The 24,165-nt window shown below is 45.5% G+C and overlaps 1 protein-coding gene across 2 annotated transcripts in view; it reads right to left on the bottom strand.

Moving 5' to 3' along the window:
• The window catches only part of EPHB3 (EPH receptor B3), a 53,919-nt gene extending 30,089 nt beyond the window's left edge, over nucleotides 1-23,830 (bottom strand). The window contains exon 1 of one of the 2 annotated variants that reach the window (XM_069726925.1): nucleotides 23,466-23,830. In XM_069726925.1, coding sequence (XP_069583026.1) covers nucleotides 23,466-23,535 — 70 coding nt within the window. In that variant the 5' untranslated portion in view covers nucleotides 23,536-23,830. The remainder of the gene's footprint in view (nucleotides 1-23,465) is intronic. The other variant, XM_069726926.1, reaches the window with a different exon arrangement.
• Nucleotides 23,831-24,165: the final 335 nt, after the last annotated feature.

The following is a 24,165-nucleotide window of genomic DNA, read 5'->3' as shown; positions in this document are numbered from 1 at the left end:
GTGTTGCGGCTAACATACAGGCAATCCTCGCATATGCTGCAGCTGTCTAACATACAGGCAATCCCCGCATGTGTTGCGGCTGTCTAACAGACAGGCAATCCCTACATGTGTTGCGGCTAACATACAGGCAATCCCCGCATGTGCTGCAGCTGTCTAACATACAGGCAATCCCCACATGTATTGCGGCTGTCTAACATACAGGCAATCCCCACATGTGTTGCGGCTGTCTAACATACAGGCAATCCACGCATGTGTTGCGGCTGTCTAACATACAGGCAATCCACGCATGTGTTGCGGCTGTCTAACATACAGGCAATCCACGCATGTGTTGCGGCTGTCTAACATACAGGCAATCCACGCATGTGTTGCGGCTGTCTAACATACAGGCAATCCACGCATGTGTTGCGGCTGTCTAACATACAGGCAATCCACGCATGTGTTGCGGCTGTCTAACATACAGGCAATCCACGCATGTGTTGCGGCTGTCTAACATACAGGCAATCCACGCATGTGTTGCGGCTGTCTAACATACAGGCAATCCACGCATGTGTTGCGGCTGTCTAACATACAGGCAATCCACGCATGTGTTGCGGCTGTCTAACATACAGGCAATCCACGCATGTGTTGCGGCTGTCTAACATACAGGCAATCCACGCATGTGTTGCGGCTGTCTAACATACAGGCAATCCACGCATGTGTTGCGGCTGTCTAACATACAGGCAATCCACGCATGTGTTGCGGCTGTCTAACATACAGGCAATCCACGCATGTGTTGCGGCTGTCTAACATACAGGCAATCCACGCATGTGTTGCGGCTGTCTAACATACAGGCAATCCACGCATGTGTTGCGGCTGTCTAACATACAGGCAATCCACGCATGTGTTGCGGCTGTCTAACATACAGGCAATCCACGCATGTGTTGCGGCTGTCTAACATACAGGCAATCCACGCATGTGTTGCGGCTGTCTAACATACAGGCAATCCACGCATGTGTTGCGGCTGTCTAACATACAGGCAATCCACGCATGTGTTGCGGCTGTCTAACATACAGGCAATCCACGCATGTGTTGCGGCTGTCTAACATACAGGCAATCCACGCATGTGTTGCGGCTGTCTAACATACAGGCAATCCACGCATGTGTTGCGGCTGTCTAACATACAGGCAATCCCCGCGTCTGTCTAACAGCCACAACACATGCAGCTGCAGGAAATCAAACATTTTTCTAAGACACCACACGAGCATGCTCAGATAACATTCGAGCACGATCACTCAACTAGTAGGGAATGAAAAAAAATTAATACACCACTGTCATAAATATTTAAGTGTCAGTGTGTAGAGGTTTCTGATTATTTATTTTTTAAAGCACTCAATTTAAAAAGCATTATAAAGAAGTAGCAAAAGGAAACGATTCAGACACATTAAAGTGGCGATCATATTTATACCAAAGGGTCTCTCTGGGAATAACAAATAAGGTTTATAGCAGCGAGAACACCAAGTGCTGACACTTCACAATATCCTCCATAAAGCGATGCGATGCTCCAGACACTACCGGCGCTCCCTTGTTTGTTTACATGGAGCACGTCCAAAGACAAGGAAGACGTACGTACATATGGATCTACGTACAGCAGATTTCATAGTGTGAGCAATACAAGAAATGTGCCAGGGAAGCCTTTTACTTGTCACTAGTCAGAAGCAGAGGCTTTGCTTGGCATTGTCCGTGCGCTCTAATCCCATTCTAGAAGCCTTTTTAGTCCTTTCACTGTATCACCCGGCACACTGGTCACTTGCATTGTTCGCTTGTGGGTTAGCATTGTGTCCGCTCATCTCGTGATAATATGATACCACGGTGACAAATCATACACTAGAAATGCTGCCAATGGCAGATGGGTCTAGTTGGAAGGTCACGAGTATGCCAGGGTTACTGAAACAACATTATCAGAAGGGCATGTGAACAAAAAAGGTTATATACTAGACGCAGCAGCTTTTTCAGGTGTGGGGGTTTTCTGCTTTTTTGTTTCAAAAATGATGTAACATAGTAACATAGTTAGTAAGGCCGAAAAAAGACATTTGTCCATCCAGTTCATGTAGTTCCATGTAGTCAGATACTAGCTCTATGTCAATTGGAAATTATTATAAAACACCCTACAAGAACAGATATTGTAATTTTTTTTCATACTACTGTGTTTCTCCTGTTGCTCAAACCCCCCTCCCCCCCCCCTATATAGAAAAAAAGTCCGCTACTAGGTTTTTTTTTTGTTTTGTTTTGTTTTTTTTTAACTAAAGCAGACTTTTCTATGGAAAAAATGCATGTGTTTTCAGTCAAAACTGCACTGTTATCTCCACAAATCACTTTGTATATATATGTTACCTTCTCTTTCAGTCAGAGGTTGCTTCATTTTCTTTCAGTCACAAGCTCGTCATATTGTCGAAGCCCATGCACTCCGATTTGTGTTCCGGTGTCCGCCGACATCACAGGAATCTACTCTAAATTCCTGCACATGCGCAATGATGAGCGCCTCCCCGCGCATGCGCATTGAAGCGCAGTCTACGTACCCAGCTTCATTGCCTGCGTGCGTACGTGCCGGCGCAAGTCACTGGCTCCGTGACCACGTTCGACACTGCGCAAGTGGAGAATTTTCTAGCAGACTCCCATGACGTCGTCGCACCCATGATCATCAGAGTGTGTGGCCGTTGACAATATTTCTATCAGTCACGGGCTCGTTATGAGGCACCACCTCTATGAGTGAAAGAGAAGGCACTATATAACCATGCAAAGTGCTATTTGGAGAGGATTACAGCGCAGTTTTGATTGTAAGCAACATGTTAGTGGTGCCCATTGCACTGGGGACTGTTTAGTCGCTAAAAATTAAATAAGTTCCCTTTAACAAATAACAGAACATAAAAAACAAAAAAGTCTCAGTTTTAATCCGATCAAGTGCTCCCTCACATGTCAGGTTTGTCCATGCAAGTGCTATCCGTGTCTTTCACAGCTAACCCTTGTACCTATGATACAGGTGCTTCTCACAAAATTAGAATATCATTAAAAAGTTACAGTAATTTCAATTCTTCAATGCAAAAAGTGAAACTCATTATATAGAATCATTACAAACAGAGTGATCTATTTCAGGTGTTTATTTCTGCTAATGTTGATGATTATGGCTTACAGCCAATGAAAACCCAAAAGTCATTATCTCGATAAATTAGAATACTTCATAGTACCAGCTTGAAAAACGATTGTAAAATCAAAAATGTTGTCTACAGACAATGTATATTCAGTAAATGCACTCAATACTTGGTTGGGGCTCCTTTTGCATCAATTACTGCATCAATGCGGCATGGCATGGAGGCGATCAGCCTGTTGCACTGCTGGGGTGTTATGGAAGCCCAGGTTGCTTTGATAGCAGCATTCAGCTCATCTTCACTGTTGTATCTGGTGTCTCATCTTCCTCTTGACAAAGGGGTTAAGGTCAGACGAGTTTGCTGGCCAATCAAGCACAGTGATACTGTTGTTTGTAAACCAGGTATTGGTACTTTTGGCAGTGTGGACAGGGCCAAGTCCTGCTGGAGAATGACATTTCCATCTCCAAAAAATATTAAGTTACTTACCGGTAATGGCATTTTTCGGAGGCCCATGACAGCACCACGAGAGAGGGGATCCGCCCTTCAGGAGCAGGAAACCTACAGATATATAAGGGCGGCACCTCTCCCACGCATCAGTTGTATTTCAGAGCTTGAGAGGACTAACACTGTTAATGGTACAAATATATAACAATATATACAAAAAATATCGTTTTAATTGTAATTTATTTAACACACATGAAACCTTATAAAAAGGACTGCAGCCGCCACATGAAATGGAGGGAACTAAGGGTGCTGTCATGGGCCTCCGAAAAATGCCGTTACCGGTAAAAAAATATTTAGAATTGAGAGTCCTCAGTGGTTGATACCATCTTTTCAGTTGGCCATTAAAAGGTAACAAATTGCAAGCTTTCGAGGCTACACAGGTCTCTTCATCAGGCAAAGACTAAAAGAAATTCTGAAGAATCACATATTTATGCACAACATAGCACAGAAAAAGAAAAACCATGGATAAGACAGGTGACATGAAGCAGAATTACCATGAGTGATAAACAGTTATGTCCATAAATATTGGACCAGTTTTTAGATAAGGAGTGTTTATTGTCCTCTGATTGGGGTCTGGTTCTGTTGTGATGACCCCTCAGTCTGAGGGGCAAGTTCCTTAGTTGATGTAAAAAGACATAAATCCATGCGACACATTCATTCCTCCACTAAGGCTGTCGTCAAAGGTCGTCATCAGTTTATATTCCCATACTGTCTCTCTTGGATTAGAAGCTACTTTTTTAACACAAGTAATTTCATGTCCATAATGGTATGATTTGGGAGACATAAATGTATTGCCACAGGTAGATCCATTCTTTTTTCACTTATTGTGTGGCGGTGAGAATTAATTCTTGTTCTAAGCTTTTGCTCTGTCTCCCCCACATACAGACCCGCAGTTGGACATTTAGTACAAATAATTAGGTACACCACATTAGAAGTGTCACAGCTGAAAGTACCTGGTATCTTGTAGTCCTGATGTGTATTGGGGATTTTTATCTTGTCCGTGGTCATTATAAATGGACAGGTTTTACATTTTTTCTGATTGCAAGGAAAGGTACCTGCAGCTGTTGGAGAGAACAGGGAGCTCTTTACAATGATGCTTCTTAGATTTGGGGGCTGCCTAAAACAGTAGTGGGGGGTCTGGAAAAATGGATTGTAAGCGGGCATCTTTTTGTTAGACATCTTCTAATTGTCTAACATATGAAGCTTCTCTTCTTTAGGTTTAGAAGGGTTAGGGAGAAAAGAGGGTAGGATTATCTCTTGTGACCTGTGAAAGTGGGATGCTACTTTGGGTAAGTAAGCTGGATCTGGCCTTATGACTACCCTGTCCTGCAAGAACTCTGTATAAGGGGGAAGTCTGGAAAGTGCCTGAATATCCCCTACTCTACTAGCAGATGTTATTGCTATCAAGAATACTGTTTTAAGGGATAGTATCTTAATTGAGGATGACTCCAGGGTTGAAACGGGGCCTCTGTCAAAGCTGAAAGGACTAGGTTGAGATCCCATGGCATGCTTCTATTCTTGTGTATGGGCCTAGCTCTCCCAGCGGCCTTAATACATCTAGAAATCCAGTAGATATTGGCAATATTACAGGAAAATAAGGCCCATGGGGCTGAGACCTGCACTTTTAGTGTACTCGTGGAAAGGCCCAATTCCAAACCCTTCTGAAGAAATTCTAAGATCTGTCGCACCGGTACCCAGTCTTCGACACTAAACTCAGAAGAGGCTAGGAATCACCTCCAGGTTCTAATGTAGATCTTTGCTATAATTTGTTTTCTACTCTTCAGAAGGATGTCCACTAAATTCGGGGAGAAGACTCTATTTGTCAATGACCTTTCAAACTCCACGCTGTTAAATGAAGTCCCGTCACTTGTGGATGGTTGATCGGCCCCTGGCAGATCAGATCCGGAAGGTCTGGAAGTACCCAAGGATCGCATACCTACATAGTCCTGAGCCATACGAACCAGGTCCTCCCGGGCCAAAATGGGGCGATTAGTATGACCCTTGCCCGGTCTTCCCTGATTTTTCTCTCCACCAGAGGTAACAGTGCTAATGGCGGGAATGCATAGGCCAGGGAGAAGACCCATTTTGTTAAGAATGCATCCACTACCAGAGGATTCTCCCTGCGATTCAGAGAACAGAATTTCCTTACTTTTGTTTCTCCTGTTGGCAAAGGGGTCTACCTCCGGTTGACCCCATTTGCAGACAATCTGGTTGAAGATGTCCCTGTTTAAAGACCACTCTCCCTGTCTTAGGGTATTGTGGCTTAGAGAGTCTGCTCTTATGTTGTCCTTTCCTCTGATATGAAGCGGTCAAAGATTGAAAATGTCTTTCGGCTCTTTTAAATAGGCTATCTGCTATTTGCATCAGAGCCTTGGAACGTGTTCCACCGTGGTGGTTGACATAGGCTACCGCCACTTGGTTGTCCGAAAGAATCTTGACATTGTGACCCTGTAGATATACGAGGAGCTTTTTAACTGACAATTTATATTGCCAAAAACTCCCTCTGGTTGGACGAGGATCCCGGCTGGGAGTCCCATTGTCCTCGGACCACGATGTCACCCATATGGGCCCCCCACCCCGAGGAGCTAGCATCCGTGGTTATTACACGGGTTATGTGGGTTACCCAGGGAACTCCTGAAGATAAGTTGTCCTTGTCCAGCCACCACCTAAGAGACGTGATGGTAAACGGGCTCAATGATCTTTGGCTCTGCAGGGACTCCCCTAAGGCTCTATCATTAACTAAGACATCCTTTTATAGGGGTCTAGTGAGAAAATGAGCCCACCTGACGGCTGAGATACATGACGTCAGGGACCCTAATAGGGACATGGCCTGCCTGAGGGTCATTTAACTGATCTGGCGGTAGACGACATTGTTGGGCTTCAGAATCTAAAGGTACCGTCACACTAGACGATATCGCTAGCGATCTGTGACGTTGCAGCGTCCTCGCTAGCGATATCGTCCAGTGTGACAGGCAGCAGCGATCAGGCCCCTGCTGTGCTGTCGCTGGTCGGGGAAGAAAGTCCAGAACTTTATTTGGTCGCTGGACTCCCCGCAGACATCGCTGAATCGGCGTGTGTGACACCGATTCAGCGATGTCTTCACTGGTAACCAGGGTAAACATCGGGTAACTAAGCGCAGGGCCGCGCTTAGTAACCCGATGTTTACCCTGGTTACCATCCTAAAAGTAAAAAAAACAAACACTACATACTTACCTACAGCCGTCTGTCCTCCAGCGCTGTGCTCTGCACTCCTCCTGTACTGGCTGTGAGCGTCGGTCAGCCGGAAAGCAGAGCGGTGACGTCACCGCTCTGCTTTCCGGCCGCTGTGCTCACACAGCCAGTACAGGAGGAGTGCAGAGCACAGCGCTGGAGGACAGACGGCTGTAGGTAAGTATGTACTGTTTGTTTTTTTTACTTTTAGGATGGTAACCAGGGTAAACATCGGGTTACTAAGCGCGGCCCTGCGCTTAGTTACCCAATGTTTACCCTGGTTACCGGCATCGTTGGTCGCTGGAGAGCGGTCTGTGTGACAGCTCTCCAGCGACCAAACAGCGACGCTGCAGCGATCCGGATCGTTGTCGGTATCGCTGCAGCGTCGCTAAGTGTGACGGTACCTTAACAGTAGGCCTAGAAATTTATGGACCTTTAAAGGCTGCAATCGGGATTTCTCAATTTATTATCCAGACTAAATGCTCTAGCCTGGCCCTAGTTTGTCCATTTGTGACAGGCAATGATCTACTGAATTACCCACTATCAGGAAATCATCTAAGTAAGGGACAATAAGAATATTCGAATCCCGCAGATGAGCCGTGACTTCGGCAACTAATTTCGAGAATACCCGAGGGGCAGCCGAAAAACCGAAGGGAAGTGCCGTAAACTGAAAATGGTGGACTACCCTCCTCATGGACACCGCCACCCTCAGGAATTGCTGGAAATCTGTATGGATAGGTACTTGATAGTACGCGTCTCTCAAATCCATGACCGCCATGAAACAATTTTCAAACAACATCTTTATTGATGAACTGATTGATTCCATCCTAAAGGTTTGATTGATTAGAAACTCATTTAAGGAACAAAGATTAATAATGGTTCTAAATGATCTATCAGGTTTCTGAATGAGGAACAGAGGCGAGTAGAATCCTCTACCATTCTCAGATTCCAGAACCTCTACCAGTACACTTTAAAGGCATAAATTCAAAACCTCTGTTTCCAATGCCGTCTGTTCAAGAGGGGGAGAGAGCAAGAGAGTTAATTTAAAAGCTATTCCGTGGAACAAAACTGAACTCAAGCTTGAGTCCATTAGCTATTTAGCTATTATGTTCCGCACCTAGTCACTATTTGTGATCTCTAATCATGCTGGAAGGAATGCCGACAATCTTCCCCTCACGGGAATTGCTAGTCATTTGTTGGGCTTCTTACGCGCTCTTGAAGAGCGACTGAACATAAAGCCCATACCTCTCCTTCGTTTATCTTCCCATCTGAAATGGTCTCTAGCGGGTAATGATGTGAGTCTTCTTCCCTGACCAAACCTCTTTCTATTGAAAGGACGTTGGTAGGACGTAGACGATAAATTTGGAAAATTTTTCTTATCATCCCCTGCCTTATCCAACAACTCATCCAGGGTTGGATCAAATAGATACTCCCCTTTGCAAAGGATAGTACAGAGCTTCGATCTTTGGATGTTCCCCGGCCAGCATTTAAGCCACTAGGCTCTGCGGGCCGCGTTGGAAAGTCCTGCTGCTCTGGATCTTTTCATTTAGGGAAAGACCTTCGCTTCCTCTGTTCCAGCCCACTAACATGACCTCCTGCATGGATAGCTGCGGTTTTCAGTAATATTAGGAGACTCTTCTGCTCCCTAGGGGAGGATAGTATAGGCAACATAGTCTATCTAGACACAATGCCACTCCACTCCTTCCTGAGTCCTCACCGTCTGCTGGATACAGGGGGTACATAATTTTTTCGGACACGAATCTGGTGAGGAGACTCTACAGAGGGTGCATTCCTTGTGTTTAGCATTACCCGTGCACTTCCCATATATAAAAAAAATGTAAGGGGGAACCGCATCACTGAGTGAACATTCACGTAGATCACTTACCAGTGCCTGCAGCAAATAGGTACCGGAATATGAGGGGTGGGGGTTTCACAGTCGATGCTCCTGACCCTTGTCTGGAGGAGCTCTTACGACTGGACTGTTCACTCAGTCTCTCACTTTTTCCTTACACTTCCGCACATCTTCCAACAGCTGAGGCTGCTGTCATGATCACTCTCCGTTGTGCACAAAAAATGAGACCAGAAGCACGGGTCCTTCCCTGGAGCCTGCTTACATCCCTTCCTCCGGTCAGCAGATCAGCCTCGCCCTCCTCCGCTTGGCTCTCTGCCCCTACAGGTGCAACGACCGGCCTGAGGAACACGTGCAAGTGTCCGGCGACCTATTCTTGTGGGCGCCGTCATCTTGGATTTACCACGCATGCGCAGCAACCCCAGTGACCGGGAAGCGCATGCTGGCTCTCTGGCCGCCATTCTAACAGTCAATTGAGGCATCCAATGGGAAAGCTGCAGCTTCCTGAATCACTGGCAGGCCACCTAGAATTGTATCTCTAGCAGCCCCTTCTTTTAGCTGGGACTCTAATTGGTCCAGCCAGACCATCATGGATGTGGCCGTACAAGTTGCTGCTACCGCTGGTCTCTTCATCTGTAGGATCCTATCCCATCAGGAACAGGAAACCAACTGATTCGTGGGAGAGGTGCCGCCCTTTTATATCTGTAGGTTTCCAGTTCCTGAAGAGCGGATCCCACAGCGTTTTACATCTATTCCATCTAGGAATCCGCAGGTGTAAAAACCCAGGCGAAATCCACACAATCTGCAGGCAAAACGCAGGGCGTTTTACCAGTGGATTCTGCAGAGTCCGCGCTGAAAAATTCGCAATGTGTGCACATACCCCAACATTTCCTAGTAGATGGTTGCGCTGACTTTAGTCTTGATAAAACACAGTAGCCCTACACCAGCAGATGACATGGCTCCCCAAACCATCAACAATTGTGGAAACTTCACGCTAAACCTCAAGCAGCTTGGATTGCGTGCCTCTCCACTCTTCCTCCAGACTCTGGGACCTTGATATCTAAATGAAAAGCAAAATTAACTTTCCTTGTGGAGCCTACTGAAAAAGACTAAAGGTACCGTCACATTTAGCGATGCTGCAGCGATCTAGACAACGATCCCGATCGCTGCAGTGTCGCTGTTTGGTCGCTGGAGAGCTGTCACACAGACAGCTCTCCAGCGACCAACTATGCGAAGTCCCCTGGTAACCAGGGTAAACATCGGGTTACTAAGCGCAGGGCCGTGCTTAGTAACCCGATGTTTACCCTGGTTACCAGCGTAAACGTAAAAAAAAAAAAAAACACTACATACTTACATTCCGGTGTCTGTCCCCCGACATTCTGCTTTCCTGCACTGACTGTGAGCGCCGGCTGGCCATAAAGCTCAGCGGTGACGTCACCGCTGTAATCTGCTTTACGGCTGGCCGGCGCTGACAGTGCACGGAAGCAGAACCCCGGGGGATGCGACAGACACCGGAATGTAAGTATGTAGTGTTTGTTTTTTTTTTTTACATTTACACTGGTAACCAGGGTAAACATCGGGTTATTAAGCGCGGCCCTGCGCTTAGTAACCCGATGTTTACCCTGGTTACCAGTGAAGACATCGCTGAATCGGCGTCACACCGATTCAGCGAAGTCTGCGGGAGATCCAGCGACGAAATAAAGTTCTGGACTTTCTGCTCCGACCAACGATGTCACAGCAGGATCCAGATCGCTGCTGCGTGTCAAACAACGATATCGCTAGCCAGGACACTTCAACGTCACGGATCGCTAGCGATATCGTTAAGTTGGCCAGTGTGACGGTACCTCTAGGGACCTTTTTAAATGCTTAGGAAGCCTTTGCAGGTGTTTTTGTTAATTATTCTAATTTACTGAGATAATGACTTTTGGGTTTTCATTGGCTGTAAGCCATAATCATCAACATTAAAAGGGAACCTGTCACCCTCAAAATCGAAGGTGGGCTAAGCCCACCAGCATCAGGGGCTTATCTACAGCATTCTGTAATGCTGTAGATAAGCCACCGATGTATTTTGAAAGATGAGAAAAAGAAGTTAGATTATACTCACCCAGGGGCGGTCCCGGTCAGGTTCTGGTCCGATAGGCGTCGCGGTCCCGGGCCTCCCATCTTCTTACGATGACGTCCTCTTTTTGCATTCACGCTGCGGCTCCTGCACAGGTGTACTTTGTCTGCCCTGTTGAGGGCAGAGCAAAGTACTGCAGTGTGCAGGGCCTCTCTGACCTTTCCCGGCGCCTGCGCACTGCAATACTTTGCTCTGCCCTCAACAGGGCAGACAAAGTACGCCTGCGCCGGAGCCGCAGCGTGAATACAAGAAGAGGACGTCACCGTAAGAAGATGGGAGGCCCCGGACCGGACCCCGACTCCCATCGGACAAGAACCGGACCGGGAGCGCTCCTGGGTGAGTATAATATAACCTCTCTTTTTCTCATCTTTCAGGATACATCGGGGGCTTATCTACAACATTACAGAATGCTGTAGATAAGCCCCTGATGCTGGTGGGCTTAGCTCACCTTTGATTTTGGGGGTGACAGGTTCCTTTTAACAGAAATACATGAAATAGATAACTGTGTAATGACTATATAATACGAGTTTCACTTTTTGTATTAAAGAACTGAAATACAGTGGGTACAGAAAGTATTCATACCCCTTTAAATTTTTCACTCTTTCATTGCAGCCATTTGGTAAATTCAAAAAAGTTCATTTTTTTTCTTATTAATCTACACTCTGCACCCCATCTTGACTGAAAAAAATACAGAAATGTAGTAATTTTTGCAAATTTATTAAAGAAACAATATCACATGGTCATAAGTAATCAGACCCTTTGCTCAGTATTTAGTAGAAGCACCCTTTTGAGCTAGTACAGCCATGAGTCTTCTTGGGAATGATGCAACAAGTTTTTCAAACCTGGATTTGGGATCCTCTGCCATTCTTCCTCGCAGATCCTCTTCAGTGCATCAGGTTGGATGGTAAACGTTGGTGGACAGGCATTTTCAGGTCTCCCCTGAGATGCTCAATTGGCTTTAGGTCAGGGCTCTGGCTGGGCCGGTCAAAAATGGTCAGCGTTGTTCTGAAGCCACTCCTTTGTTATTTTAGCTGTGTGCTTAGGGTCATGGTCTTGTTGGAAGGTGAACCTTTGGCCAACTCTGAGGTCCAGAGCACTCTGGAAGAGGTTTTCATCCAGGATATCTCTGTACTTGGCCGCATTCTTATTTCCTTCAATGGCAACCAGTTGTCCTGTCCCTGCAGCTGAAAAACACCCCCATAGCATGATGCTGCCACCACGTTTCACTGTTGGGGTTGTATATGGCAGGTGATGAGCAGTGCCTGGTTTTCTCCACATATACCGCTTAGAATTATCACCAAAAGGTCTATCTTCATCTCATCAGACCAAAGAATCTTATTTCTCATAGTCCATAGTCCGAGAGTCCTTCATGTGTTTTTTTTTAAGCAAACTCTGCGGGCTTTCATATGTCTTGCACTGAGGAGAGGCTTCTGTTGGGCCATTCTGCCATAAAGGTCTGACTGGTGGAGGGCTGCAGTGATAGTTGACTTTGATGACCTATCTCCCTACTGCATCTGTGGAGCTCAGCCACAGTGATCTTGGTGTTCTTCTTTACCTCTCTCACCAAGGCTCTTCTCCCACGATTACTCAGTTTGGCACGACAGCCAGGTCTAGGAAGACTTCTGGTCGTCCCAAACTTCTTCCATTCACGGATTATGGAGGCCACTGTGCCTTTAGGAACCTTTAGTACTGCAGAAATTATGTTGTAACCTTGGTCAGATCTGTGCCTTACCACAATTCTGTCTCGGAGCTGCTTAGCCAGTTCCTTTGACCTCATGATTCTCATTTGGTCCGACATGCACTGTGAGCTGTGATGTCTTATATAGACAGATGTGTGCCTTTCCAAATCAAGTCCTATCGGTTTAATTAAACACAGCTGGACTCCAATGAAGGAGTAGAACCATCTCAACGAGGATCACAAGGAAATGGACAGCATGTGACTTAAATGAGTGTCTGAGCAAAGGGTCTGAATACTTATGACCATGTGATATTTCAGTTTTTCTTTTTTTTTATTAAATTTGCAAAAAATTCTACATTTCAGTTCTTTTCAGTCAAGATGGGGTGCAGAGTGTACATTAATAACAAAAAAAAAGTGAACTTTCTTAAATTTACCAGATGGCTGCAATGAAAAAGTGAAAAATTTAAACGGGTCTTAACACTTTCCGTACCCACTGAATTTACGAAGACAGCCTCTGATATGATGCAAGATAACTATTGAATAATAAAAAAAAAATAATAAAAAAGCAATCTCACTATGGCACATGCACACAGCAAAAGCCCAAAGACACACCGTGTATGCCATATGCTGTGTTTCTCGCAAAGACTTCTTCCATAATACGGCATGCAGCAGAGCATGCTACAGTTTTTTACTCATAAAATCTCTCTAAGGAACACGGAGTAGAGTGTAGGCCTGCACAACTCAGACGTCATACTATAGATATGTCTAAGGCCCCTTACACACATCAGTTTTTTACCACCAGTCGCAATCCATCGAATTTTGAACAAAAAAAAAAACGGATCCAGCGACTGATGCCGCCGAAAACGTATTTTTTTCATAGACATATTAGCGACGGATGGCCTCACGTTTCATCCATTGTTTGCGGGATCCGTCGTAAATTGCTTGTCCGGTGGCCGGAGACTACGGACAAAGTAACGTTTTTTGTGTATGTCGAAAAAACAGACAGCGACGGATCAATCGCCATCCGTTGTTTGCTAGAATGGAAGCCTATAACGCCGGATCAGTCAAATGACTGAATCCGGCAACGGAATCCGTTTTTTTTTTTTTTTTTAACTGAGCATGCTCCAACCAATTAGCCAGATCTGCTAGTCGGATCCGTCCAAAAACCGGTTCTGTCGAGCCAACAGATTGTGACTGACGGCAAAAAACTGATGTGTGAAAGGGGCCTAACACGCCATGTTCTCTTCTACTTCAAACGTGTTTTTTTTTCCTTTTTAAAAAGCACAAAGCGATTTGGACACATACAATAAAAACAGCCTATAATAAATACACTCATGCTCAGCTGAAGTGCTAGGGAGATAAAGCCTGTAGACAATGGGCAACCACATGGTGAATATAAAGGCACAAGTTCTAATTGATAACATGTAACACCTGGCCTGGAGTTGGAGTATTTTATATGTAAATTACACTCCCCCCACACAAATGCTCAAGGAAATAGCAAGATAAGTAAAAACAAATGCTGAAAGAACCCAGGACCACAGAACCATTGTGTGTACATATATTTATGGATCTACGCACATACATATGAGTAAGTTTGAAGAGTAGTGGTGAATAATCATGTCACATTAAAGGAAAAACAAGTCACATAAAAAAGCAACAAAAAAAGCAGGAAAAACAAACCAGTAAGTAAACAAAACACTTATTTGACCCAGCATTCCTCCTAGAACTAAAGTGGTTTTACTCTATATTTGAGAAAACAGATTATTCACAAATTCCAATGAGGTAAACCTCAAACTGCCCAAACCAGAAGAGAGACAGAGGGTGTGATCAGCACACAAAACTTCATGGTCCCCATGCAGTAAAAACATAGGAAAGTCAGCCTGTACAAGCTGCCCCGAAAGCAAACACACAGGACCATCTGTAAGTCTAGACACGCACAATGGGTTTCTGATTTCAAGAGGTATCATGGACATTGATCCTGTGCACACAGGAAATGGAAGGGTTAATGAAGACTCACGAAAAATCCACACTGGGGGGGAATCAGGAATCCACATTTTTAAGTCAAAGACATAACCACACATTTGTGGCCAGCTGATTCCAAAGTGTTATCTAAGATTGATCGGCTATAGTTGTCAGATGATAAATACCAGAAGCGCGCCTGAATCTCATTTCATAATGTCTGCGATATGTATAGGAGATCACTTAGGATCAGTGTGAATAAAAAACCCTTTATGATACACCAAGACATAATGCCACAAACATGTTTTCCAATAAACAATCTGTACGTAAATGGTTAAAAGCCAGGAAGGTCTGAATACATGAATATGTATGTCAGCTCATGCAATAAAACAATACCCATACATCAAACAACCCGAAAACCTCAGGAACGTACATAGCAATGGAATTACTTTATTAAAAACGGCTAAACAGAGAACATTGCAATAAAGGACCAAATACTTCACATAAAACACAGGGGGGAAAAAAAGCGCAGCATCTCCCCAATCATCAAAGAATGGGCAAAGCCCTTATACCCTCCTCCAACAGAAACTGCAAACCAACACCGCAGGAATGCGAAAACATCCCAAGGCATATGTAGTGCAGAAACATTACCAGAATGAGGCAACGGCCCAACAAGAGCGTCGCTCCGCATCCCCACCATCTGTGGGAGAAGGAACCAAAAGTCTCACACTTCACTAATAATAATAATAAACTGGCCGTGGAGATGTGAACACAGGAATCGAGGGGTGTAAAAACGTACGACCCACCTGTCGGAGACCTAACAAATCCTGGCAAGCTTCATCTAGATCAGGGGCACAGACTTCCAGAAGATATGGGCACATAGAGTTGTCAGATTATCACTTCTCACCCTTGTGGGTCAATTTATTTCTACAATGCAAGGCCAGGTTTAGATTGGGTTCACACAACACTTTAAGGCCATGTTCAGATGGAAGTGTTTTTTTTTTTGTTTTTTTTCATAAAGCGTTTGAAAAGCTTTTTGTTTCTAATCAGAAGCCACTCCAGGAAACACTCCCTGTATCTGGGTAGGTGCACAGTGTTATACAGATGCCAGTGTGCCCATTGAGCTTTGCCGCAGAAAGATGCTTCAGGAAAATGCTGGCGGTCGGTCTCAAAGAGTCAGAGACTTTCCTGGTTTTTTTTTGTTTTTTTTAACTGTATATATGAAATGGTGAGTCTTAAATAAGAAAGCGGCCAGAAGAATGGTCAGGTCACTTTATTGCACAGCAAGTCGCTTTGACGACGCAGTACATACTTCCTTCTTTTCACCATTTTTAAGTGCTTTCTCAAGTGAATGCCTGAGGCAACCTGCCTATGGCCACATTCACACTATCAGTATTTGGTCAGTTTTTTACCTCAGAATTTGTAAGCCAAAACCAGGAGTGGGTGATAAATATAGAAGTGGTGAAGTGCTTCTATTAAACTTTTCCTCTGATTGTTCTACTCCTGATTTTGGCTTACAAATACTGAGGTAAAAAAGAAAAACCTCCCCAAATACAGAAAATGACCTTAAAAAAAAAAATAAAAAAAAGACACTGTCCACATATCTTTTTTTTGAGGGGGGGAGGGGGGGACTTATATTTTCTGAATAATTTTTTTCATTGGTTTTGAAGCAGATGTCAACAGGTTGATTTTTGTTTGTTTTTTTCTCCTTTTTTTTTTGCATCTTTTTGACCAGTTATGTTACATGTTAAAATTGCACATTACTTTTTTTAGATGGATTCCACATTTCCACATGGAATATGCTGAAAAATGTAATGTATCTAGTGAAAAAGATGCAAAAAGTAAAAAAAAAAAAAAAAAAAATGTTTTAGGGCAGACAACCCTTTCTGAACATATCCTAATGGCATTTGGCTTCTTCACGAACTGAAACTGCATAATCAGAGGTGAGTAAAAGGATTTTCATAAGGCTATGTTCACACCTTGCGTCGGGTCCCTGCGGGTTCTCCCGCAGCGGATTTGATAAATCTGCAGGGCAAAACAACTGCGGTTCTCCCTGCAGATTTATCGCGGTTTGTTCCGCGTTTTCCGCTGCGGGTTTCCGCCTATACTATTGATGCTGCATATGCAGCAATATGCAGCATCAATAGTAATGTTAAAAATAATAAAAATTGGTTATACTCACCCTCTGATGTCCGGATCTCCTGGGCGCTGCACCCGGCGGTCCGGTTCCTAAGATGCTGTGGGAGAAGGACCCTTCGTGACGTCACGGTCATGTCACCGCAGGTCCTGGTCGCACAGCAACTCTGACCGGACGGCCGCGTGCAGCGCCCAGGAGCTCCGGACATCAGAGGGTGAGTATAACCAGATTTTTTATTTTTTAACCCCAAATATGGTTCCCAGGGCCTGGAGGAGAGTCTCCTCTCCTCCACCCCGGGTACCACCCGCACATTATCCGCTTACTTCCCGCAACGTGGGCACAGCCCCATGCGGGAAGTAAGCGGTTCAATGTATTCCTATGGGTGCAGAATCGCAGCGATTCTGCACAAAGTAGTGACATGCTGCGGGTTGTAAACCGCTGCGTTCCCACGCGGTTTTTCCCGCAGCATGTGCACAGTGGTTTGCGGTTTCCATAGGGTTTACATGTTACTGTAAACGCTATGGAAACTGCTGCGGACCCGCAGCATCAAAATCGCGGCGGTTCCGCGGTAAAAACCGCTAAGTGTGAATATAGCCTTAAGGATATGTTCACACTCATAGGCCATGTTCACACAGTGCGTTTTTTACTGCGGAACCGCAGCGGTATTGCCGCTGCGGTTCCGCAGCAGTTTTCCATGCAGGGTACATAACAATGTAACCCTATGGAAAACAGTCACTGCTGTGCACATGGTCCGTAATTTCGTTTAAAAAGCCGCGCAGAATAGCTGCGGCAAAAAAGAAGGAGCATGTCACTTCTTTTTCCTGAACCGCAGCGGTTCTGCACCCATAGACCTCCATTGTGAGGTCAAAATCGCAGTAAAACCCGCAGATCAAAAATATATCTGCGGGTTTTACTGCGATTTGATGTGCAGAACCGCTGCAGCAGGAAGTACGGGGGAGCGGGCGGAAGTGCGTGGGCGGAGTGTGGCTGCCCCCCCGTGCTCCAATCCCGCCCCCCCGTGCTCCGATGCCCCCCCCCCCCCGTGCCCTAATCTCCCCCCCTTATACTTACCCGGCGTCCCGGTGTCCGTCCGGCCGTCTTCTCCCTGGGCGCCGCCATCTTGCAAAATGGCGGGCGCATGCGCAGTGCGCCCGCCGAATCTGCCGGCAGATTCGCTCCAAAGTGCATTTTGATCACTGAGATATAACCTATCTCAGTGATCAAAATAAAAAAATAGTAAATGACACCCCCCCACTTTGTCACCCCCATTGGTAGGGACAATAAAAAAATTAAGAATTTTTTTTTTTTTTTTCACTAAGGTTAGAATAGGGGTAGGGGTAGGGTTAGGGGTAGGGTTAGGGGTAGGGTATTTTCAGCCATTTTAGCCCTAAAAAGCTTCCTAGGAAACACACAGTCTCTGCATAGAAAACTGCATAAAAAAACGCATCAAAAAACGCATCAAAAAAGGACAAAAAAAGGACCAAAAAAAGGACCTGTGTTTTCTGCCAAGAGCTGCAGTTTTTTAAAAAAAACTGTCCTGAAAAAAAAAGGATGGAAATCCTGAACGTGTGAACATACCCATACACTGATTTTTTTCAGGCTTTTTTTTGGATCAGACACTCTCTGAAATCCATTAGTTCATTAGTTTTGATTGGACAGTTGGAGAGTTTCTTCTCTAAATCTCTGAAAGAAAATCAGTGTGAACACTAAGGCTATGTGCACACGTAAAATGGTACCCTGCGGATTTTTCTGCTGCAGATTTGATAAATCCGCAGTGGAAAACCGCTGCGGATTTACCGCGGTTTTCCATAAGGGCAGTTGTTAATCCGCAGAAAGAAGTGACATGCTGCGGAATGTAAACCGCTGCGTTTCCGCGTGGTTTTTTCCGCAGCATGTGCACAGCGTTTTTTGTTTCCCATAGGTTTACATTGAGCTGTAAACGCATGGGAAACTACTGCGGATCCGCAGCAAAATCCGCATCGTGTGCACATACCCTCGCAGTTGAGATGTCAGAAATTAGGGTTCCACATAATAGCAAACATTGCAACAAATTTCTCAGAATGGTGACAATTTTGGTGAAATTTGCTAGACATTAGACATTTCCTGTCATCGGGCATTGGTGGAATGATGAAAATTTCAACAAATACATTGAATTGTTGCATGTAACCTATGGCACCATACCGTGCATGTTAGTCTAGGACTATACTACGACTTTAGCTTCTTGACATTCCGATAGCAATGCCTCGCTGGTAAATTGTAATTCATGACAACAATCAAGATTGCATTATGATCACAGACTTGGATTTTACAGTTTTTCAGGACAAGCAACTTCACCATCAATAAGGCCAAATTCATATAACCACACACACATACAAAAAGGCGAATCTCGCCCGAAATTTGGGAGAAGTCTGTGTAGTCTGCGATTTTTTTTCCACACGGATATTCAGTCCATATGGAACAATTCATCTGAACAGCCCGACTCAATGACTTTGGTCCGTGTGCTGTCAGTGTCTTTCATGGATAGTGCTCCGACCAGAAATATGGCTGTGTCAATGTACCCCAATGGTGATTATCGGTGGGACATTTTGCACTATGTCTTGTGGCCAATCTGTGCAGCCCTAGCCCAAGCCAACACGAAGACAAGGTGGAACTTCACAATCCACCTTTTTGTGTATTTTTTTTTCATTTTAAATTGAAACAGGGAGGGTTAATAAAGTGTCAGAAACAATGTATTTGGCACATGCCATGTACACCACTTTTTGGGCATCTTACTAATTTGCTTAGGGCAGAAACACGTTGATGGAGATTAACTAAGTGGTTCTTGTTTCACCCATGGTCCACCATAAAAAAAATGCTAATTTGGAACCTGTTATGATGCCACTAAGGGTATGTGCATCTGACATCTTTTAGAAGCCAGCGTATCGTCATCGTCTCTGAAGCGGGAAAGCTGTAGGAAAACGCTGGCTATGTGTTCCCTCAAGTGTCTCCTTAAATATCTTCTAGCATGCCTCTTGCAATTTTTTTTTTATCTTCAACTCCATATATAAAACATAGTGGTGGCCTTCAACCAGAAGCCACCAGAAGAATGGACCGGTCACTTCTGAAATGTTTAAAGGAGGTTTTAAAAGATGGAACATATTCACAACTAGGCATTTTGACATCACTGTGTGTAGGTTCATTCTTTTTGGCATTTTTGTTTAACACTTTCTCAGGCGGGCTTCTGCCAGAAACGTTATGTGCACATACCCTTACAACTTCTTGTCAGAACAGCTAATGATCTTTTATCGACATGGTCACATTACAGCTCCACACCAATGGAAAGTGTTGTACGGTGTCATCTGGCACCTCACACTTCTATGGAGCATCCAGATAATTTTGTATGGAGGCTTTTCCGTGTGCATTGTACCGCAGGGAACTTCTGACCTCAAACAACTGTAACTTAGTCACTTTTTAGTGTTTGCTTTATAGGTGCAAAACCCAGAACAAGAACAAAGTGCAAAACTTCTACGCTATGGTGACCTAAATTCACGCTAGTCGTGTGGAGCCCGTGAATTGTAGCCATAACACATGCGCTTACATACAGCTGCCTTTACACTTATGCTATATGTAGCTGGACAAAAGCAGAAGACACGGTCCGAAAAAATGGCATTTATGTGGTTTGAAGTCTCCAGTCACAGATTCTGGGAAGCCTGTTGAACAAATGAGCCAAGTATTCACAGCCACCATGATAGAAACCTTGTGGATCCATTCGGCTACATTCCCACAATCAGCTTTTGGTGCGTTTTTGCATCTTGCTGTTCTAGCAAAGTGGATGTGATTTATAGAAATCTCATGAACACTGTGCTTTTTAGCGCTTCGTAAACTGACCTGCTGTGTGGGTTTCAAATGCACAGCATGTCAATTTCTCTTGCGGGTACGTCGAGTTTTCTGTGTGGATTTTCCCCATAGACTTACATTAAATGCGAAAAATCCACAGCAAAAAAAAAACAACAAAAAAACACGTGTTTAGTGTTTCCACAGGGGAAACTAAAAAAAATGCATGAAATTTACACGCAAGTATAGCAAAAAAAAAAAAAACAGCTTTATTTAAAGCATGACACACCAACCAGAGACAAAAAAAGCAGCGTCAAAAATGCGATAAAACCACATGTTAAAGAAGTTCATACAGACGCAATGAAAAAAACACAAGCCACCTAATTTAAATAATAGGTGCAGAAATTCTGCTACATCCAAAACTCACCAAAAGCTCACAATGAGAACGCAGCCTTTTGGTGTGAAAGTCAGCAATGCCAATACTTTGTGTTTTTTTCTGCTTAAGATAAATGTAGATAAGTTTGCTATACATCTGCACTTTAAGTCAATGGAATGGCAGATAAATAAATAAACAATTATTGCAATAATTAAATAGTTATGATCCATCCTTTCCGTACCCTTTACCCAGAGGGGACACTCGTGTTACAGTTGAGAATGGCTGAAATTTTGAGATGCTGTAAGAGGTGTTTTTTTTTTTAACAGGTGAAATTAACGCGTAAAAAAAAAAATGACCAATAACTATATCAATCACAAATCCATGTAAATGATTAGTCACATGGAGCCAGCAGCGGACAAAGGTGCGGTACACAAGATTAATCTACACGGTTACACCGCGGGGAGGATTCCTGAAATTATGTGGACACACACGAATCTGTTCTTCCTTTGTTTTCACTTCTGCATTTATAGAACATTCATGAATTGTATTGTTCACTACCTGTTGCCATAACACGGCGGCCATATTGGTGGGCCGACCGGATTCACCACCAGTTCCTGCTAAACCAGGTAAAACAATAACTGCCTCCTCTGTGGTACATGCGGACGCACATTAGGGTATACATTTTGGGATATTTGGTCGGACAGGACTTGTGGATACAGAGGGTTCCTTACGTTACACGGCAGTGAGAGCAGATGTGGCGAATGTGGGAATAAACCTGAAAGTCCACAAAACTAAAAATAAATCCGGCATCAATCAAAGCGTGACAATATTTGTACAATGCGGCGCAGGTTTATTTAGTGAAATCCAACATGCAGTCGTCATTTCATCGTTGACTTGCTTTGTCATGTCCCGGCAGAGCATTTTCTCATCTATTCATGGCTTCACAAGGAGTGACGAGAATGACAGGACGACGTCTCCTAACCAGCCTGAGACAGGAATGTGAGGTCACAAGACGGGGCTCTTCACCTGGGGGAAACCAGTGCGCCAATCCCAGGGACGGTGGGAGACTAATTAGTAGAAAGACCAGCAAGAATGAGCGCCTAATCCAGAACACACAAGGGTCCCATTGTGCAGTAACCCATACAAAAGAGTTAATAAGGAGGAAACGACACCCCATTATTCCCTCATTTACCACCAAAGTAATCAACTTACACCAATCAGTCATCTAAATGGACAATTGTCTAGTATCACAAGGTCCATCTCCTAGGTGTCTCAAGTGGAAATGGTCAACAACTGTTTTCTTAACTTCAACCACACCCTGTCCTTATCAGGTATCCAAAAGGATAAGGCGAGAAAGATTGAAGAGCTTCTGCCAAAAAGCCAACACAAAAGACAGAATGGCCAGAAGAAATCAAACTTTAACCAGCAACAGAGGAGTCCTTCAAGGAAAACACCGATCAATCATGTCAGCCGGAGGCCTTCAACACCTTCCAGGCCATGCGAGACCCCAACTGGAGGAGAAGAAGCAGTATACTAGGGATCTGCCCACCCTAATGAGATAACACTGCATATCCCAGGAGACCACTGGATGATCAGAACCCAACAAAGTTCTCCATCCGCTAGAATCTGCCCACCCTAATGGGATAACACTGCATACCCCAGGAGACCACTAGATGAACAGAACCCAAAGTTCTCCATCCCCCCTGGGATGTGCCCACCCTAATGGGATAACACTGAAATCCCAGGAGACCACCAGATGATCAGAATCCAACAAAGTTCTCTATCCCCTGGGATGTGCCCACCCTAATGGGATAACTCTGCATACCCTAGGAGACCACCAGATGATCAGAACCCAACAAAGTTCTTCCATCCCCTGGGATGTGCCCACCCTAATGGGATAACACTGCATACCCCAGGAGACCACTGGATGAACAGAACCCAACAAAGTTCTCCATCCACTAGAATCTGCCCACCCTAATGAGAGAACACTGCATACCCCAGGAGACCACTAGATGAATAGAACCCAAAGTTCTCCATCCCCCCTGGGATGTGCCCACCCTAATGGGATAACAATGAAATCCCAGGAGACCACCAGATGATCAGAACCCAACAAAGTTCTCTATCCCCTGGGATGTGCCCACCCTAATGGGATAGCACTGCATAACCTAGGAGACCACTAGATCTGAACCTAACAAAGTTCTCCATCCCCTTGGATGTGCCCCCCCATGACGGACAATATGGCGAGCTGGCAGGTATACAGCATGCTGGGCTCCTCCAGCCAAGGCGCTGGCCCAGGGCTGGTATCTGGGAAGTCTTCACATATGGAAGAAAGATCTGGTTCCACAGGAACAAAGAGAGCCCGGCCTCGGAGATGGAGACAGCAGCAGCTGCGGACATCAGGAGAGGTGAGGAACTTCTGGACCGCTGCGCCCCATCACTCAGCACCGCTGCGCCCCATCACTCAGCACTGAATCCCTCAGACCTGCAGGCTGGGCAGGGACAACCTGTGGCAGCCAAATCCCAGGCAGGAATCCCTGGCCATGCTGGGACCTGTAGTACACACACATCAGCGCCCCGGTCACCAGAGAGCCACAGGTGACGGCGCAGTCAGGGGCCACCACGTACCAGGAGCACAGTGCCCACATTAGGGAGGCAGAGCACGTAGCGGAGCACGGACACGCACAATCCCGCATCTCACCTTCCAGTCCGGTGACGCCCGCCGCCAGCAGCAGCAGCACCGAGCACAGCAGCACCGAGCACAGCGGCATGTCTGCTGACCCGCTCACAGCAGTCCGAGTCACTGGGGACCGCGAGCCCCGCTCTCCTCCGGTGCAGACCCAGGCGTGTGCAGCTAGATCCTCAGTCCCCGCCCGGTTGTAGCCGCGGGTGTACGCGGGTCTCTTTGTTCCTCCTCTCCGCGGGTGTACGCTGCAAAGCGCCGCTTCCCTGGGGTACACTCGTGCCACTCTGGCCCCCCGCGGGTGTTTACAGTCTCGTGGGCCCCCCCGCGGGTATACTCGGGTAACTCCCGACCTCACACTGGCGAATCCCGCACTGCAGCCACAGCTCAGTCTGGGGGAGGGGGCGCGTCAATCACGGCGCTGGCTCCGCCCACGTGCCCTGTCAGCAGCCACCCCTCCTATTGCTGGTCTGCTACCAGCGCAGGCTTCACCCAGCTCCACGCGGCACACGTGGGGGACCGCGCACTGTGGGCGTGCTTTAGTAAAAAAGATGAATTGAATTGGGCGGGGTTTGATGCTCTAACTCCCCGCCTCTCATTTTTATTGGTCGTTCTTTCTGTTGCCATAGTAATATATTGGAGAATGTCAATCAGTGCAGAGTACCAATTGCAGGCAGCGACCTCTTGTGGCCACGAGCGTCATTTCATGGAAGAAATG

The sequence above is a fragment of the Ranitomeya imitator genome, chromosome 5 (assembly GCF_032444005.1).
Source record: "Ranitomeya imitator isolate aRanImi1 chromosome 5, aRanImi1.pri, whole genome shotgun sequence".
NCBI classification, from domain to species: domain Eukaryota; kingdom Metazoa; phylum Chordata; class Amphibia; order Anura; family Dendrobatidae; genus Ranitomeya; species Ranitomeya imitator.
Note: the sequence above shows the minus strand (reverse complement) of the source record. Positions and strands in the feature narration are given on the sequence as shown.